We start from the raw sequence: 20,446 nt of genomic DNA, 5'->3' as shown, positions 1-20,446 counted from the left end.
TTCAGTTGGTGTGCAATGAATCTAAAAAATATGAAAGTTAAATTTTTATCATTACATTATGGAAAATAATGAACTTTATCACAATATGATAATTTTTTGAGAAGGACCTTTAATGGCCTAAACCAATTATTAAACTTAGTCTATTTGATCCGACTCACTCTGTCTCTGAAATACAATGCATTTTGTGACAGACAGCCATTACAGATCAAATCATTAAAATTTAATCCGTGGAGGGCACATCTAAATTCCCAAGACACAGTTGTTGACTTTAATAATTCATTATGCTAATTTTCTTTCTTTGTTAGCAGATATACATTCTCTCAGCAACAAGAGAAAAGAGGATTTCCTCCAGCTGTATGCCTGGCACACAGTTCAAGTGGGAATTGAGATGTTTTCTCCCCAGAGTGCCTCATGAACTTCACATCTCACACGTCAGAATGACAGCCCGTTGAGCCTCAGGCCCCTGCCTGTCACCACCGATGTGACACGGGCTGTCTCATATAACCACTGCCCTCTTTTCCATAAGCACTCGATTCTTCCTCCTGACAGAACAAAAGCTGACAGGACCGGCCAACTGATTCAATCATTAAAACATAAATGGATGAAGTGTGACTTGGAGTGGAAGTGTGAAAGTTAGAATTGTTTCTATTATTATTTGTAAAAAAAAATAAAAAAAATTGTACAGTGTGGCCAGACTATGTCTCTCTGACCCTGAACAAGTTTCAGCACATTTCATAAAGCCAGTCAACCTTGAACAGCTCAGTGGTTAGGCAACATCTATTCGATCTAATTGGATTTTCTTGTACACGTGGGAAAAAGTGAGAAACATATATTTTACAATAACCACACTGTTATGTATAGGATCAAAACTGTATACAATGAAGAAATATTAGTAATAGTAATTTGCAATAAGTGTAATTTAAGAGTACAATTTACAATAAGTGTAATAACCTTGATACATGCACATGTGAATATCTATGCAGAGACAAATAAAAGCAAGCAAATCGCACTGCAATAACCAAAAACACCCTTTTCTTTTTTACAGTAGCCTAAGCACAAATAAAAGATGTTCAGGTAGTTTCATGTGTAACAGAGGCAGTGTTATCGTAGCATCGCGTGAACAGCAGCTCGGATGCAGTTGTATTCAGTCAATGTAAACAGAGATAAACAGGCTATACTCACTTTCATGCTTGGACGTTCCCCATGTGTGCCGCGGAACTCCAGGACTTTTAATTATCGCTCTCCCGGCGGATTTTAACGCATCCATGCTGGAGGAGGTGTCTGCAGAGCAGGTGCAGAGCTCTTCTTTGGTGCCTACTGTGGGAATGAGGAAAGTAGAGTAACATGCAGCGAGTAATGGTGCGAGTGGACACGAGCCGCCTATAGACACCTCACACAGTCCTGTATCTGTACAGTAACATTAACCCTTCACCGCCCGACTGACTCTGACAGAGATCCACGAGCTGTTCCCTTTACACCCGCTGGCGTTTCATGATGACATGAGAAGAAAACCATGCAAAACTTGGAGCGAACCATATAGTTATTCATCCGGTTCATTCCATGAACCATAATGAGCTGTTCATGTCCATGGTGGCATGTGACCAATGTAAACAAAGACTTTAACAAAGAAAAGCTAATACAACTTTTACTGTCATTATTGCATTATTTGCATACAGGCTATTGGCTATATCCTTTTTTTACATTCTTCTTACAATATAGTATCATTTTATAATAGTTAATATGGCCTATTTGAACTTGAAGTGTCCCCCATATTATTTGTCAACCATGTTATCATAATTAAAATGATAGTAGCCTATAATAATAATAATAATAAAGAATCATAACATATTTTCAGGATGTGGACTCATCTTTGTGGATGTTTCATCTGTTTTATTAGTTTATCTTATGTTTTGTTTGGTTTGCCAGTAGGGGGCGATCTTCAAAAGTCAACCCATGTTATCATGATTTTGTACATAAGCCTCTCACTACTGGAAACTGGATATTTGCAGGCTATAGGCTATATAATTCCACATAATAGCTAATGTGTGTTTGTGTGTGTGTGTGTGTGTGTGTGTGTGTGTGTGTGTGTGTGTGTGTGTGTGTGTGTGTGTGTGTGTGTGTGTCTTTTAGTATGAAATATTTCTACTTGAAGTTTTTGTGTAAATTCTGTAATAAATTCAGTTCAATCCATTCAGTTAGTGTACTTTAAGTGTACAAACTTGGAAACATTGAATTTACAATGGGTTAACAGCTTGCACATTTTTTTCTTCTTCAAATAACTTTATACAGTTGTGCTCAAAAATATTCATACCCTTGGTAAATATGACCAAAAAAAGGTGTGAAAATAAATCTGCGTTGTTAATTCTTTTTATCTTTTGTTTAAAAAAAAAATTAAAATATTACATTTAATTAATTGGAGAATAGCCGTTTTAAATGGGGAGGGGTAATCTCATTATGAAATAAACCTGTTTTCTCTAATACACATTGCTCACAATTAATACCCTTTTATTCAATACTTTTTGCAACCTTCTTTTTCCAAGATAACAGCTCTGAGTCTTCTTCTATAATTCCTGATGATTTTGGAGAACACCTGACCAGAGATCAGATCCCATTCCTTCAGAATCTCTTCAGATTCCCAGCTCTTCTCTTCAGTTCACCCCACTCATCTTTTAGGGTTCAGGTCAGTGAACTCATGAGATGGCCATGGCAGAAGCTTGGTTTTGTACTCAGAGACCAATTTTTGCTTTCATTTTGATATTTTTTTTGGATCTCTGTTCTGTTGGGAGATCGATCCTTGGCCCATTATATGAGTTCTTGCTGGGACAGTCAGGTTTTAGTTTTTTTCTTTAATGGATTAGTCCTAAAAAAATAAAAAAAACTACAACAAAAACATCAAAAAAAAATAATATATTGTTTTATGCATTTATATAGTTTGCTACTGTTCTGCTCAATTCAATGGAAATATTAAAACTTTTCTGCTTGGAATTTCTAGGTGCAGCAGCCAGCAGGTCATCGATCTAGTGTTTTAGAGCTCTAGCGCCCTCTGTCTGTGCCTTATAGAAACGCTGACAAAAATATAGAATCTACATACAACATAACATCCGATTAATGAACATGCATATATAGAAAAACGAGAAGAAAAACATGACACCATTCCATACAAATCTTTTTACTGACATTCTGTTCCATTCATTGTTTCCAGTCTACAGTGCAGCCTTAAAGGTTCAGTTTTGGAAACTCCTGGAGGCATGGCTGTCAGCTGCTCGTTTCAAATAGGACAAGGGGTAAAATTTGGAGTTAGATACCTGATCTAGCAGTTATTTCATTGATGCAAAGTGTCAAAAATACCAGTTAAGAAAGTCTAGTCATTATGCAACTGTTGGCTCTGTGGTACCAGTACAATGTATTACTTAGCAAGCTGAAACTGTCAATGTAGATGTTTGATATAAGACGTTCTCTTTAGTTAATGGACTATTAAAGCTCTTGATTCATCAAGTACTCAATAACAGCAGGGGGACTGCATTTACTGCAGAAATAAAGATGTAACGTGAAGAGAGAAAAACAAGATCATCAGTTTTCTAAGCAGCACTTAAAGTCCTCATGATGTTTACATTCCGTAAGATCACAATTTTTGACCAAAGATTAGGCCTATAATATTTAGGACATAATAGAAACAGCATGATGCTGAGAGCTAATTCTAGACCTAAATCCCACAGATTTTGCTGCTCCTTCATGAAAATGCAACAGTTATGTAAAATGAAATTGCATAATTCAAATGAATGAATGCCATGAGGGAAAAGCCCATAGCATTAGCCTGCAGCACACTTATCTTCAGCCTGCATTTCACCATGTTGTCACGGGGCATGTCAGGCTAGCAACTGTGGCAGAAATAACCATGCTATTAATCCGGAGCTTATTACTGTTTCTTTTACCCCCTACGGATCAGGCAGGGGACATGAACCATATGGTTATTAGATAAAAGGGTATAGCTAAAAGGAAATCAAATTGAATAACTGAAACAGACCAGCATCCAAATAGGCAATGTTTTCTATATGACATAGTATAAAATTGGTTAGCACTCCTCATACTTGTTGACAAACATGCGCTTGGTCATTTGAGTTTATATGATCATCTTTAATCCCCTCCGTGGCATTTGGCAGCTGCCCTGGATGCTTTTCTCCATCTCTCTCTTTTCTTCCACGCTTGCTGACTCTCTGCGTTTGCAGACAGAGGCTGGAAGCACCTAGTGGGAGTGTAGGTGGGCCGTGGAAGCCGTGGTATTCCAGGAGTCGCTCAGACGCTGTCTATCCCAGGTACTGGCACGGGGTCGGTGCTCCCTGGCTGTTGAGAGGCACACAGAGGTTCACAGGGCTGGCTGAGCGATTCCGCCGACAGGCTCTTGCTAGACAGAACACTGCTGAGACTCGGCTTCCGGCTGCCCCGTGGCTGGGCCTCAATCTCCACACGGACCTCAATATTGGTTCCTTCCCTGCAGTAAACAACAACAGTTTTAGGAAACAGGAGTCAATGATGTGAAACTTACCTGATAATTCATTTAAAAAAAAGAAAAGAAAATACATTAAAAGTAAAATCTTGCAAACAATGGTTTAAATACACCTTAATTTTGACATATTTTGAGGGGTATAATGTTAAAAATGTCAGAGTAATGCCACTGTCCTGATATAATAATATAATATATTATATATATATGTATATATGTATATACACTCACCTAAAGGATTATTAGGAACACCATACTAATACTGTGTTTTACCCCCGGTTGCCTTCAGAACCGCCTTAAAAGGAACACTCCACTTTTTTTGAAAATAGTCTAATTTTCCAACTCCCCTATATTTAAACAGTTGTGTTTGACTGTTTTCAAATCCATTCAGCCGATCTCCGGGTCTGGCGGTAGCACTGTTAGCATAGCTTAGCATAGATCATTGATTCTGATTAGACCGTTAGCATCGCACTCAAAAATGACTTTTGATATTTTTCCTATTTAATACATGATATACATCACAATATATTTGTGGTTACATAGTGTACTAAGACCGACGAATGTTGGGATTTTCTAGGCCAATATGGCTAGGAACTACACTCTCATTCCTGCGTAATAATCGAAAAACTGCTGCCATACCATGGGTGCAGCGGTGCAATGATATTACGCAGCACCTAAAAATAGGCAAACTTCTGTAAACCTAACCAATGTGACAACCTGATTGCACAGGGAGCAATATCATTATCATTGCGCTGCACCTGTGGTACGGCAGCAATTCCCTGATTATTACACAGGAATGAGAGTATATTTCCTAGCCATATCAGTCTAGAAAAATCACAACTTTTCATTTTCTGTCGGTCTTAGTACACAATGTAACTACAGAAGTGTCAAGTATTAAATAGGAAAAATATCGAAAGTCTTTGGTCATTTTTGAGTGAGAAACGGTCTAATCTGAATCAATGTTCTATGCTAAGCTATGCTAAAAGTGCTACCGCCAGACCCGGAGATCGGCTGAATGGATTTGAAAAAAGTAAAACACAACTTTTTAACTCTAGAAGGATTTGGAAAATAAGCCTATTTTCAAAAAAAGTGGAGTGTTCCTTTAATTCTCTGTGACATTGATTCATCAAGGTACTGAAAGCATTGTTTAGAAATGTTGGCCCATATTGATAGGATAGCATCTTGCAGTTGATGGAGATTTGTGGGATGCACATCCAGGGCAAGGAGCTCCCGTTCCACCACATCCCAAAGATGCTCTATTGGGTTGAGATCTGGTGACTGTGGGGGTCATTTTAGTACAGTGAACTCATCATGTTCAAGAAACCAATCTGAAATGATTTGAGCTTTGTGACATGGTGCATTATCCTGCTGGAAGTAGCCATCAGAGGATGGGTACATGGTGGTCATAAAGGGATGGACATGGTCAGAAACAATGCTCAAGTAGGCCGTGGCATTTAAACGAAGCCCAATTGGCCTTAAAGGGGCCTAAAGTGTGCCAGGAAAACATCCCCCACACCATTACACCACCACCAGCAACCTGCACAGTGGTAACAAGGCATGATGGATCCATGTTCTCATTCTGTTTACACCAAATTCTGACTCTGCCATCTGAATGTCTCCACAGAAATTGAGACTCATTAGACCATGCAACATTTTTCCAGTCTTCAACTGTCCAATCTTGGTGAGCTTGTGCAAATTGTAGCCTCTTTTTCCTATTTGTAGTGGAGATGAGCGGTATCCGATGGGGTCTTTTGCTGTTGTACCCCATCCGCCTCAAGGTTGTGCGTGTTGTGGTTTCACAAATGCTTTGCTGCATACCTCGGTTGTAACGAGTGGCAGAGTCCTGCACAGGTCTGATTTAGTAAATCCGCCCCCGCCTGTACCTGTGGTGCGTTAAACCGCATCCGACCCATTTTCCGACACGGAGCGCTAATTAAAATCCGCACCCGACCCGACCCGCTTAAAATAGAACCAACACCCGACCCACACCCGAAATAAAATCAGTTTATATAACATTATATAGGCCTACACATTTATTGTCAGGTCATACAAAAGTAAATGCAGCACCGCGCCACGTCTTTAAAATTCGAACACATTATTTTCAATAAGTGTGCGCGAGCAGAAATAACCTGATATTATTTTTAAATTATTTGATTAACTTGAAATACAGGCAAGACATATTTTTGTAGATGTGTTCCTAAAAATATGCATACATTTTTACGTTGGCTCATGACTGTTTTAAACCCGTGTTAGACCCGCGTTTCCCCCTTGTCTAACCCGACCCGCACCCGTATCCGACACACTTGGATGTTTTTCACCCGTTTCCGCAAAATTTGCAGGTCAACTCGTCGGGTACCTGAACCTGTGCAGGACTCTGACGAGTGGTTATTTCAGTCAAAGTTGCTCTTCTATCCGCTTGAATCAGTCGGCCCATTATCCTCTGACCTCTAGCATCAACAAGGCATTTTCACCCACAGCACTGCCACATACTGGATGTTTTTCCTTTTTCACACCATTCTTTGTAAACCCTAGAAAAGGTTGTGCATGAAAATCCCAGTAACTGAGCAGATTGTGAAATACTCAGACCGGCCCGTCTGGCACCAACAACCATGCCATGCTCAAAATTGCTTGAATCATCTTTCTTTCCCATTCTGACATTCAGTTTGGACTTCAGGAGATCGTCCTTCACCAGGACCACACCCCTAAATGCATTGAATCAACTGCCATGTGATTGGTTGATTAGATAATTGCATTAATAAGAAATTGAACAGGTTTTCCCAAATAATCCTTTAGTGGGTGAGTGTATGTATATATATATATATAATGGTTTAGAGGACAACTCAGGTGAAAAAGGAACCTAGGGGTAATTAACACATAGTTATCGAGTAGATCATTCTCTGGGATGCGTTTTCATTAAAATCGAATGTAAAGAGTTTTAGCTCTAAAAACAGATTAGCTTATAACGCTAGTTTATGGGGCATAGAATAAGTAAAAATAAATCGCTAGTTAATACCACTAACAAGGCTCAAAATAGCCTCACACTAACACGGTAGCATAATGAGGGTCCCTACATGCAGCCGAAGCATTGAGAACTTTGTAAGTGTACAAACAGTTTAATAAGAAGATACTTTATACAGACAGGAGCCATCTTGGAAAACAGTCTCGACAAGTCGAGCAACGAATGCTGTGCTAAGTGACTTTTATGCCCCATACACTCACGTTATAAGCTTATCAGTTTTTTATTGTATTTTTAATCAAAATAAACGCCGTCTTGGTGAGCATAAGAGACTCTTAGTCCTTCTTAGTTTACTTATTAATATTTAAAAAATGATTGCAAAATCAAGCCATGTCATGACATTAGCTGACCTCAGAGCAAATGTTTGTGTGCTTCTGAAGGCACACTCCTCAGCTACGTCCAAATGGTCTGACTGAGCAACCTGCTCAGTGCTGTCATTATGTCCATCATTAGAGAGTTCAACGGAACCCTTTGCTCCAGACAGGACCACACTGGTGCTGGGCAGTGCCATCACTTCTTCCATATTCACACTCACTTCCTGTACGCTTCTGTCGGTTAGAGCTGGGTTGGGCTGGCCAGTCCAATGATCACTGACTACATGAGAAAATAGAAGATCTTCAAGAGAAGTTTAAATGTCATCAGATCAGGCCAAACAGAGCTTAATATAGCAAAACTAATATTCCTGCACTAAAATGTATTTGATTATGCAAACATTAACTCATACATGAAGATAAGCCATTTATAATAGAGCTGGATCATGTTCAAGCAAAACAGTGTCATGGGTAATGTACAGTTTGCGCAGAGTAAACAATTGTATTTAACTGTAGCTTTCCAAGCTAAAAACATATTTGTTATCTGAAGCTAAAGCTCTTTTAAAGGGGTCATGACATGAACAATACAATTTTCCTTGATCTTTTGGAATATTTTGGACTATAAGAGGTCTTTGTATCATTAAAGCTGCACTATGTAATTTTTCAGTCCGCTAGAGGGCGCCTATTTAAAACAAAGGCGTAGTTTGATGACGCTGAGTTTGAGTGCAGAATCTTGGGACATGTGGTCTTCACCTCACAGCCGGTGGAAAAGAATCGGGATAGGACTCGGGCAGAAATCATGTTCATGAATGCGATTATTAATGTTACTGTAGTATGAAGCAGAGCAGGGCTGAGTGTTCCGGAGCCGAGCAAGGCCACTGGAGCGATTGTTAAGCAAACACACGGCTCGCGAGCAGCGAGACTTTTATTATGACGGGACACAGTCGCTGGCGCCATTTTCGCTTTTCCGGTCATGAGTATGAGGTAACACAGCACTGTTTATCATATTAGATACATTTGAGTTTGTTTAAAATTATGTTATGACGTTACTCTGGGTGTTCGATCAGCGGCTGCTGTGACACTTGTTGCACACTGCAGTGAGAATAAAGCGTTTCTGCAGAATAAAACCGGAAATCCGAGGGTAACGTAGATATGACTCAATTGACAGGTGACTCCCTCAGACGTCCCGGCTCCTTGTTTTTTTTTTCTCACAATTTACAAATAGTTGGAAACTTTTGGGATATTGTAAGAACTCAACTGAACAAAATATATACAGTCTTGTTAAAAATAATAGCAGTACAATGTGACTAACCAGAATAATCAAGGTTTTTAGTATATTTTTTATTGCTACGTGGCAAACAAGTTACCAGTAGGTTCAGTAGATTGTCAGAAAACAAACAAGACCCAGCATTCATGATATGCACGCTCTTAAGGCTGTGCAATTGGGCAATTAGTTGAAAGGGGTGTGTTCAAAAAAATAGCAGTGTCTACCTTTGACTGTACAAACTCAAAACTATTTTGTACAAACATTTTTTTTTTCAGGGATTTAGCAATCCTGTGAATCACTAAACTAATATTTAGTTGTATGACCACAGTTTTTTAAAACTGCTTGACATCTGTGTGGCATGGAGTCAACCAACTTGTGGCACCTCTCAGCTGTTATTCCACTCCATGATTCTTTAACAACATTCCACAATTCATTCACATTTCTTGGTTTTGCTTCAGAAACAGCATTTTTGATATCACCCCACAAGTTCTCAATTGGATTAAGGTCTGGAGATTGGGCTGGCCACTCCATAACATTAATTTTGTTGGTTTGGAACCAAGACTTTGCCCGTTTACTAGTGTGTTTTGGGTCATTGTCTTGTTGAAACAACCGTTTCAAGGGCATGTCCTCTTCAGCATAGGGCAACACGACCTCTTCAAGTATTTTAACATATGCAAACTGATCCATGATCCCTGGTATGCGATAAATAGGCCCAACACCATAGTAGGAGAAACATGCCCATATCATGATGCTTACACCTCCATGCTTCACTGTCTTCACTGCGTACTGTGGCTTGAATTCAGAGTTTGGGGGTCGTCTCACAAACTGCCTGTGGCCCTTGGACCCAAAAAGAACAATTTTACTCTCATCAGTCCACAAAATGTTCCTCCATTTCTCTTTAGGCCAGTTGATGTGTTCTTTGGCAAATTGTAACCTCTTCTGCACATGCCTTTTTTTTAACAGAGGGACTTTGCAGGGGATTCTTGAAAATAGATTAGCTTCACACAGACGTCTTCTAACTGTCACAGTACTTACAGGTAACTCCAGACTGTCTTTGATCATCCTGGAGGTGATCATTGGCTGAGCCTTTGCCATTCTGGTTATTCTTCTATCCATTTTGATGGTTGTCTTCCGTTTTCTTCCACGTCTCTCTGGTTTTGCTCTCCATTTTAAGGCATTGGAGATCATTTTAGCTGAACAGCCTATCTTTTTTTGCACCTCTTTATAGGTTTTCCCCTCTCTAATCAACTTTTTAATCAAAGTACGCTGTTCTTCTGAACAATGTCTTGAACGACCCATTTTCCTCAGCTTTCAAATGCATGTTCAACAAGTGTTGGCTTCATCCTTAAATAGGGGCCACCTGATTCACACCTGTTTCTTCACAAAATTGATGACCTCAGTGATTGAATGCCACACTGCTATTTTTTTGAACACACCCCTTTCAACTAATTGCCCAATTGCACAGCCTTAAGAGCGTGCATATCATGAATTCTGGGTCTCATTTGTTTTCTGAGAATCTACTGAACCTACTGGTAACTTGTTTGCCACGTAGCAATAAAAAATATACTAAAAACCTTGATTATTCTGGTTAGTCACATTGTACTGCTATTATTTTGAACAAGACTGTATATATATAACACTGGCCTAGTGGTGTTTGGATATTTTACTGCGAAAATCCTACATAGTGCACCTTTAGTACATACTTTAAGTTCCATAACTTAAAACGTCCTCGTCATCAATAAAAAAGCATTTATATAATCCGATCTGAGGTGAGATGTGATGTCACAGGGGCACAATCATTTAGGACTGCCTCTGGAGCAAGACAACCCCAACTTCTTTTACATCAGCGCATTGTTGTCTGCGCTGATGTAAATGCGTAGATCTAAAGTAGTTGTTTACGATAAGAATGTGATAATAACAAGATTGTGATGCCATGCTGACGTTGTGCTGTTCCTGGCTGTGGAAAATCATCATCTTTGCATAAGCTGCCGAAGGATCCCGATATCAGAGAAATTCAGTTTATTTTGTAACATTTCACTGTTGATTATTTGGTAATTCGGTCACACTGACTTTTACGATATGGACTCAACAGCAAGCCACAAAAATTAAAGTTACCGTGTTCGTTCTAATGCCTGATCTGTTAGCAGTGATTTCTGATGTGTAATTATTCAAGTTCAGGCACATATTCTTTATCCCAAAAAGTAAATCAAACCAGTGACTAAATGATCAACTTCACATTGTTTCTCTTAGTAGTGTGAAAATAATCTTATTTAAATTGTGAATAAAATATAAATATGATGCTATAATAAACATTTTTCAGGATTTATTAATCTCAACAGCTGTAATAGTAAAAACGAGAGGGTATGATAAAAATCATACTAACATTAAAAGTGCACCTCGGGAAACATACAATAATACGAAAATCCACTTCATGACCCCTTTAAAATAGTAGTTAGCTAAACAAATTAACAAGTAGTCAATTACACTGTACAGATACTTTAGTTAGCCACACTAAGTTCCTAATAAAAAGTAGCTAAGTGAATCTTTTTAAGGTAGTTAAATTACAGCAAAGACACTCTTAAAAGTAGTTAGCTACATTAAAAGTTCCTAACAAAAAGTATTAACTACAGTGAATTTCTTTAAGATGTTAAAGAACAGCAAAGATACACTTAGTAGTAGTTAGCTAAACTAAAAGCTCCTGAGTACTGTAGTAAAACCAGTGTAACCATCTAACAGGGAACATTCTAAGAACATTGGCTAACATTCTGGTAAGGTCAGAGGTGGACAGTAACTAAGTACATTTACTTGAGTACTGTACTTAAAGGGTTAGTTCACCCAAAAATGAAATGCATGTCTTTAATGATTTACCCTAATGTCGTTCCACACCCGTAAGACCTCCGTTCATGTTCGGAACACAGTTTAAGATATTTTAGATTTAGTCCGAGAGAGTATCCAAGTGTACACTATACTGTCTATGTTCATAAAACTAAAAAAAACATAATCAAAGTAGTCCATATGTGACATCAGTTGGTTGATTAGAATCTCTTGAAGCATTGAAAATACATTTTGGTCCAAAAATCACAAAAACTACGACTTTACTCAGCATTGGTTTCTCTTCCCTGTTTGTTTTCAATCCTCAAATAAAGATTCAAACGGTTATGAATCAGTCAATCGCCAGTCAATCAGTCAATGTCACGTGATTTCAGCAGTTTGACACGCGAATTTGACTAAATATAAAATATTTTAAAGGGGGGGTGAAACACTCAGTTTCAGTCAGTGTCATGTCAATCTTGAGTACCTATAGAGTAGCATTGCATCCTGCATATCTCCGAAAAGTCTTTATTTTTTTTATAATTATATAAGAAAGATGCGCTGTTCCGAGTCTTTCCGAAAAAAGCCGAGCGGGTGGGGGCGTGTCGTGTGAGCGGAGCTAAATAATGACGTGTGCTCGCTGCTGCTATTGTGTTGAGTCGAGTGCGTCGTAAAGCTGTGTCATCCCTAACAGCGGGAAAAAAACTTTATTCAAAATAAAAATATGGCTTTTAATCAGATACAGCCATACATCTATGATCCGGAATCAGACCCAGAGGCTGCAGTTGAACAGGAGCAGCAGCAAAAACGACTAGAGCAGGACGTCTCTATGTGGTACAAGTTATACACTAACTATATAATATGCTTAGCGGCTTGTGTTATTTACATATTTATACTTGAATTATATCGTCGTATTTTTGTCTTTGAAGGTGTACATGTGGGAAGTGCAGTTGTGCACGTGTGTGTGTGTGTTTACGCGTGGTTTGTGTAGACAATTGTAACGTTAGTAAGCGGACTGGTTTTGCACGGCAGGCTAAGTTAGTGTTTACATAGAAAGACACGGAATAGTAGCACATTTGAATGAAGAAGCGTGCTTATTTAGTTCAACATATTTCCCCCCTCTTTGTGTATTGTTGTTTGGAGTGCTTTTACAATACACAAACATAAAGTTACACATATAGTGGCCAGCTAAACAAATGTACACGCACTACACATCGCATGCTCCATTGATCAATTAACTATACGTGATCATGTTTGGGCTACTTGATGAGCATAGGCAAAAACACAGACATTTGAAGCAGTCTTACTCACAGCCTGTGGTTCTAACGTTGGGACCTTTATCGTTGGGACTGCTCCATCCTTCAGCATTAGGCGATCGGAAAATCCTGTGTCGAGCTGGGCCTTGTTTATGAAACAGTCGGCACCGAAATGCAGCGAACAGATATAAACATTCGTGCAACTCAGTTGCTGATCCGGAAAAGCAAATTACATCCACTGTTGCCTTAACGCGGGGTTTTTGGGGAATCTGTGCAGGACTGTCTTGGTCTGGCAACCAAAAACGCACTTTTTTGGTGACATTGTAATTGTGCACATCACCTGTGCAGCAGCCTACGAGCCAGCGCTTTGATGGGGGTAGCCTGTTACTTTCGCTCTCTCTCTCTCTCTCTCTCTCTCTCTCACGCTCTTCCGGTAGAATTGTCCGTAAGGCCCATACAAGGAAATTCCATACCCATTAATGTCAAGGGGACGCATGATCGCAAAAAACTTGCCGAAACTTATGACTAACCGGAAGTAGTATTTTTGACAAAGAAATACTCCCATAAAACGTCCACCTTAACTTTTGAAACTTTGTCCATGTTTAGTATGGGATTCCAAGTCTTCAACAGTGTAAAAAGATCAGTATGCATGAAACAGCATTTCACCCCCCCTTTAAACTGTGTTCAGAAGAGGAACGGAGGTCTTACAGGTGTGGAACAACATTAGGGTGAGTCATTAAGGACATCCATTTAAATTTTGGGTGAACTAACGCTTTAAGTAAGGGCAAAATATCGTATATCGTTAAGACAAATATCATACTTTTTACAGCATAAAAACTTTTTACACTACATTTCGATTAAGGAATCCCTGATAGGCTTTCTGCAAAAACCCAAAACACCTTTTATCCAATGACTTTCAAAGCTGTTACAGAAATGACTTTCGACTTTGAGGGAAAGTCGAAACTTTGTTCGAAAAGCTCGACTTTGAACCCCAAAGTCGAAAGTCATTTCTGTAGCAGTTTTGAAAGTTATTGGATGATTTTTTCTTCTTTAAAAGGTGTTTGGGTTTTTGCAGAAAGCCTATCAGGGATCCCTCTTGTAGGGTCACGTGAAGTTCAAAGATTTCCCAGCATTTTTTGAACACTGATTTATAGTTTTATAGCAAAATGGAAGAAGACGGATGTGGAAATGTTCATTTTGGCGAGTATTCACATAAACAGTGTTAAGGATCTGTGCATTCTGCCTTAAAGTGACAGCAGCATTGTAAAGAGCTTTGTAACTTTTATACAAGTATTTAAATCAGTTTAAGGTAGTCGTATGCTAGTATATCGGATGGAGCATCACTGACTGGCTCAAACCATGATGGCATAGTTTGCATTTATACAACAATAAAATAATGCATTGACATAAGGAGATTTACTTTTGATACTTAAATACTTTTGAAAACAAATACTTCTGTACTTTTAATTAAGTAAAAATCAGTTTTTACAATTTTCACCTGTAACAGAGTAATAGTTAATAGTTGACCAGTAGTACTTTTACTTTTACTCAAGTAATGAAGTTGTGTACTTTGTCCATATAGCCATTTTCTGGCACAAAAACAACAGGAATCTCTGTACTAAACTGAACAGCTAGATTTAGAGTTAAAACATGATTAACTGAAGCATTATTTTTACTCTTAGGCTACTGAGCAAATATTTAATTTAGTAGAGGCTCAACTTTTAACTTGTTAACTGGACTTACAATTGGCCAGATCTTCCAGCTGTATGTTTCGTACTTCAGGAGGTTCAGTTTGTGGCCTGCACCAGCCATTACGGCACAACGTCATGGGCACGACCCCGTAGACATACGTCAACATAAGAGGCACCCCCACACCTTGAAACACAGAAGATTTACTAAATTAGCATTAATTATGAAGTCATTCCAAAAGAGTATTATTATTAATTACAGAAAATGTTGTATAAGTGTACAAGTCCCTGTATATGCAAACGAATACATCAAATCACTGACATAATTACCTCAAAAGTGAACTTATTTTCAGATGAATCTGAAGGAAAAGGGCAGTAATTCACATAACGGCAGCGTAAATACACAGAGGCAAAATGCTAGGAGCAAAGACAAGGACAACACGCAATAAAGGAGACAAAAGGCCATGATCCTCCTGGTTCTGGAAGAGAACACTGTGGCATTGTTGATGAGGACATTGTAGGGGACAAGGCCCCTCTGTGGCTCTCCTGAGGAGAGGTCAGAGCTGCAGAACAGACAGGGCTATTCAGACAGGAGAATGAGAGGGAACACAAGCTTTGGGTTTGGGAGGAGAGCACAGAGCAGTGAATGTGCTGTGCTCAGGTCTTCACACTATGCCATGGAGATCGCTCTGACATTTTAGTTGCAGCCGGCTGCTGTAATCTTCCCCTCCCCGTTCCAACTCTCACAGGAGTGCCAAAGCAGAAGATAGATGAGTCATCAGAGACGACCGGGGCAGTCGCTGTGTGCGTGCGTATGAATGAATGAAACAGCTGCATGCACATATGTAGGCTAAAATGTGTGCAATAAGGAAAGTTACAGGATTATTTCACCTACCCCACCATCCAAAAAAGGTTATTTACCCTCAAGTCCTTCCAAAGCTATATGATATTCTTGATTTTGTATAACACAAAATAAGAAATCTTTGATAATGTGCTAGTTGCTGTTTTCCATAAAATTATGATTGAGACTGGAGATTTAAATAATATCAAAAATATCAATAAAACATCATAAAAGAGGATGCAATAGCTTTGCTTGATGAACAGATTTATGCATAAGTTGTTATTCAGTTAAATCAACTAATTTACTGAAAAGAACTGGGGCATCTGTTTTTGCTTTTAGATGGCTTTTGCATTTCAAAGAGTGGTGTGGATATTCTTCAGTTCCCATTTTGGGCTCCACAGAAGAAAGTTGTACAGGTTTGGAATGACATGAGGGTGAGTAAGTGATTTTTAGTTGAACTATCCCTTTTAAGTGTTTTTTCATTTCTGCCTTTTTCATTCAAGGTCTTCTGCTGAGAGGCAAACTTGTGTCTTAAATAGCTTCATTTGTCTAAAATCATGACAGAACAATCGATACCAAGAAATAACACTTAAGTCAGCACCTTTACATTGCTGTAACCTAACAATAAGATCACTAAAGCACTTGTTGCCTTCTTAATACCCCATTTCTCATATGCACATTCAATAATATAAAAAAGATAAACACTACTGTTTAAACGTTTGGGGCCAGTAAGACTTTACTTTGAAAAAAAGTATCGCATGCTCAAGGCTGCAATTATTTGATCAAGAATATAATAAAAACAGTAATATTGTGAAACATTACAATTGAAAATGTTTTCTATTTTAAAATGGGATTCATTCCTGTGATGGCAAAGCTGAATTTTCAGCATCATTACTCCAGTATTTAGTGTCACATGATCCATCAGAAATCCTTCTGATAGGATGATTTGCTGCTTAAGAAACAATTAATATTGATGTGTAAACTGTGATTTATTCAGTATTCTTTGATTAACAGAAAGTTCAAAAGAACATCATTCCTTTGAAATAGAAATATTACATTACAAACGTCTTTACTGTCACTTTTGATCAATGCATTGCATCCATGCTGAATAAAAGTATTCATTTCATTCAAAAAATGTACTGGTCCCAAAATTTAAATATATATATATAAAATATAAAACACAACATATAACATGACATTACCTCTCAAATATGTAAGTAGCCAAAGTGGATGGATGAGTTTCTTACCTACAGTAATGGCCGCTATGACTGGAGACACAAAAACAGACATCATGACCCCACTGGCCACTGTCAGATAATGCTTACTTCCTGAGATATTGTTTTTCTTACAGCGACCATGGACCTGAAAGCCAAGCAAACAGATTTACACTTAAAGTTGGCATGAAAAACCATGATCATCCTATCTTTTTTGTGACACACTATATTGCCAAAAGTATTCCGACGGACACCCCTACAAATCATTGAATTCAGATGTTTCAATCACTTCCATGGCCACAGGTGTATAAAATCAAGCACCTAGGCATGCAGACGCTTCTACAAACATTGTGAAAGAATGGGTCGCTCTCAGGAGCTCAGTGAATTCAAGTGTGGTACTGTGATAGGTTGCCATCTGTGCAACAAGTCCATTCATGTAATTTCCTTACTACTAAATATTCCGCAGTCAACTGTTAGTGGTATTATAACAAAGGGGAAGCAATTGGATACTTTCTACAGAGTCAATAGCTACAGACCTCCAAACTTCATGTGGCTTTCAAATAACCTTCTGGCTTTGGTGGTTGCCAGGAGAACGGTACTTGCCTGACTGCATTGTGCCAAGTGTTAAGTTTGGTGGAGAGGGGGTGGTTATGGTGTGGATGTTGTTTTTCAGGAGTTGATCTTGGTCCCTTAGTTCCAGTGAAAGGAACTCTTAATGCTTTAGCACACCAAGACATTTTGGACAATTTCATGCTCCCAACTTTGTAGGAACAGTTTGGGGATGGCCTCTTCCTGTTCCAACATGACCAGACCAGTGCACAAAACAAGGTCCATAAAGACATGTATGAGCGAGTTTGGTGTGAAGGAACTTGACTGGCATGCACAGAGTCCTGACCTCAACCCGATAGAACACCTTTGAGATGAATTAGAGCAGAGACTGTACCCAGGCCTTCCCGTCCAACATCAGTGCCTGACCTCACAAATCCGCTTCTAGAAGAATGGTCAAAAATTCCCATAAACACTTCTAAACCTAGTGAAAAGCCTTCTTACATGAGTTGAAGCTATTATAACTGCAAAGGGTGGGCCAACTCCATATTTAACCCTACGGATTAAGAATGGGATGTCATTAAAGTTCATATGCATGTAAAGGCAGGCAAACTTTTGGCAATATAGTGTATATCAAAGTGTAACAGCTTCTTAAACAAGAAAAAATGCAGAGCGGGGGGCTTGGTTTTGTTTATTGGGATAGCTGATTTGATTGGGTTGGTTGTGGTTTGCTAATTACTGCAATCTCATGTGATTGACAGGTTGCTTGTTTACACGTCATCAAAGAAGAGACGTCATTGCAAACGGGAGGGGATGTTTTTTTCATGGGGTCCCAAGAAGCTAAATTGACTCGATAAACGAATGGCACAGTGAAACACTTTCTACTTACTTTGCAAACATTTTTTAATATCACATTTACCTGCTGTGTGAAGAGGACAGGTCTGGTGGATTTACATAAATTTACATTTATGCATTCGGCAGCACTTTTTTATGATGAGCACACAGCCAGGGCATGACCTTGTCTTTACCATCGTAGAGCTATTAAACGGTCACTGTATCTATTTCTCCACAGAGAGGACAGACATAGAAGCTCACTTTGAGTTAAATAATACAGCGTGCTTTAAGTCTTTACCTTGCGGCCCATATAAATCGGGATGCCCACAATGATGACCGGTATAGCAATTCCTGCTATGAGCGAGATTACCACCGGGGCCCCGAGCAGCATGCCAACCTGCCACAAAACCTTTCTGGTCTGCGACCACGGCTTCTTTCCCCAGAAAGTGCAGCCTGAGGGACTGTAAGAACAAGAGGCAGTTTTTAATTTACTGTATCTAACTCACAAACACACACACACACACACACACACTGTGGCATGTATATGACATGAGGTTAACGATAAGACAAGGAATATTAGACAATAAAAGGCAGACACACACACACACACTGTCTCATTCGGATCAATATTTTATGATCCCATCCTCGATTAGCCTCATGCACTGCCTGGGTGAATTACAATCCTCTATGGTCAGTGTCACTTCCTGTTTTGTTCAGTGTGGCAAAGTGTTACAGGGTTCTAGCTTGAAAGCCAATTTGAAGTAAATATTTGAAGACAACACTTTATTATTGATGAATGCTGATCAACCATTCATAACAACGGCCAAGTTTTCATCCAAGGATTTTGTGTAGAATATGGATTAGCGCATCAAATTGTAAGCTAAAAGAAATGTGAATAATCGATCCAATTTCAACACCACCTTTTTTTTGTTTAACTTTAGAGCCTTTTTTTAACTTTAACTTTTTTCCCCTATACTATGAAGTCAGTGGGTCCGTGGGCCTGTTTGGTTACCCACATTCTTCAAACTATCTTCTTTTGTGTTCAGCAGAAGAAAGAAATTCATACAGGTTTGCAACTTGAGACTGAGTAAACTGTCCCTTTATCTCAGTAATATTTAAGGTTTTTTTTGGTGATAAAAACATTCTTTCAACATGTTGGTTCATACCTATATGGTTGTCTCTTTCTTTCTTTCTTTCTTTCTTTCTTTCTTTCTTTCTTTCTTTCTTTCTTTCTTTCTTTCTTTCTTTCTTTCTTTCTTTCTTTCTTTCTTTCTTTCTTTCTTTCTTTCGTTCTTGTCCATACAATGAAAGTTAATGGGGTTCAGAACAACACTGGGCTCCACTGACTTTCAATTGGACAATCAAAATATCTTCTTTTATATTCCACCAAGGAAAGAAAGGGTTGGAACGACATGAAGGTGAGTAAGTGATGACAGAATTATGTATGTATTCTGTCATTTCATAAAAATGTTTCTCCGGCCAGCTGGAGCCCAGCAGAATGGGTGTTCATTAAATTAAGAAACCTGCTTCTGGCAAATCATGGGGGTTGGGTTGCATGGACAGGGAAATATGAACCGAGATTTGCACTGATTAATTGACAAAAGTCGGTGCTGGCCGACATCCAAGAACGGAAAAATCTATTCGCAATCAGCTTTGGTGCAGCGATAGCTTACTGAAACTGGTAGCAAAGTCGCAATTTTAAAGCTCTAAAACGCCTTGGCTTCTGCAAGACTTGTGTTGATTAAAAATAATTAAGCAAATCTGATAATCTGCAACGTTCATGAAGTCGGCTACAAAAGTAACTCGGCACAATCTCAGTACTCCAGAGCCAGGAAAACATTCTTGAGCAGCGGAATTACCCCTGTTTAGCTTGGACTGAATGTGTCAGAGAGTAGCTTAATAACAGATCACAAACTCTGGTGAATGCTTGTGATGAATGTGGGATATGTGCTTGCAGGCAAATGTCCTATATTTGGCTATGAAAGCTCTGCACACTGGATAAATGTTCTGTAAATGTTAATTAGAAAGTTTACATTAGCCTACAGTAACTTAATCAATTAATAAATACAGTGCGTTTCTCTTACACAACCACTTACCAAATTTTGCATACGAAACTACAGGCACATTCAGAAAATCACCAATTACAAACTATGATCATGGT

General features: G+C 38.8%; 2 protein-coding genes across 5 annotated transcripts in view; both read right to left on the bottom strand.

Annotated features, from left to right (window-relative positions):
* The window catches only part of si:dkey-71h2.2 (low density lipoprotein receptor adapter protein 1-B), a 71,350-nt gene extending 69,832 nt beyond the window's left edge, over positions 1 to 1,518 (bottom strand). For 2 of the 3 annotated variants that reach the window (XM_067417063.1, XM_067417062.1), the window contains exon 1: positions 1,183 to 1,517. In XM_067417063.1, the coding sequence (XP_067273164.1) occupies positions 1,183 to 1,267 (85 nt within the window). In that variant the 5' untranslated portion in view covers positions 1,268 to 1,517. Of the gene's footprint in view, positions 1 to 1,182 lie in introns of all 3 variants that reach the window. The other variant, XM_067417064.1, reaches the window with a different exon arrangement.
* A 1,635-nt stretch (positions 1,519 to 3,153) lies between these two features.
* Positions 3,154 to 20,446, bottom strand: part of si:ch211-278j3.3 (E3 ubiquitin-protein ligase RNF19B) — a 29,957-nt gene continuing 12,664 nt past the window's right edge. The window contains exons 6-10 of one of the 2 annotated variants that reach the window (XM_067417061.1): positions 18,584 to 18,746; positions 16,939 to 17,053; positions 14,906 to 15,037; positions 7,868 to 8,111; positions 3,154 to 4,489 (exon numbers count right to left, since the gene is read on the bottom strand). In XM_067417061.1, the coding sequence (XP_067273162.1) occupies positions 4,294 to 4,489; positions 7,868 to 8,111; positions 14,906 to 15,037; positions 16,939 to 17,053; positions 18,584 to 18,746 (850 nt within the window). In that variant the 3' untranslated portion in view covers positions 3,154 to 4,293. Of the gene's footprint in view, positions 4,490 to 7,867; positions 8,133 to 14,905; positions 15,038 to 16,938; positions 17,054 to 18,583; positions 18,747 to 20,446 lie in introns of both variants that reach the window. The other variant, XM_067417060.1, reaches the window with a different exon arrangement.

Source organism: Pseudorasbora parva, chromosome 15 (genome assembly GCF_024679245.1).
Source record: "Pseudorasbora parva isolate DD20220531a chromosome 15, ASM2467924v1, whole genome shotgun sequence".
In the NCBI taxonomy this organism is placed as follows: Eukaryota; Metazoa; Chordata; class Actinopteri; order Cypriniformes; family Gobionidae; genus Pseudorasbora; species Pseudorasbora parva.
Note: the sequence above shows the minus strand (reverse complement) of the source record. Positions and strands in the feature narration are given on the sequence as shown.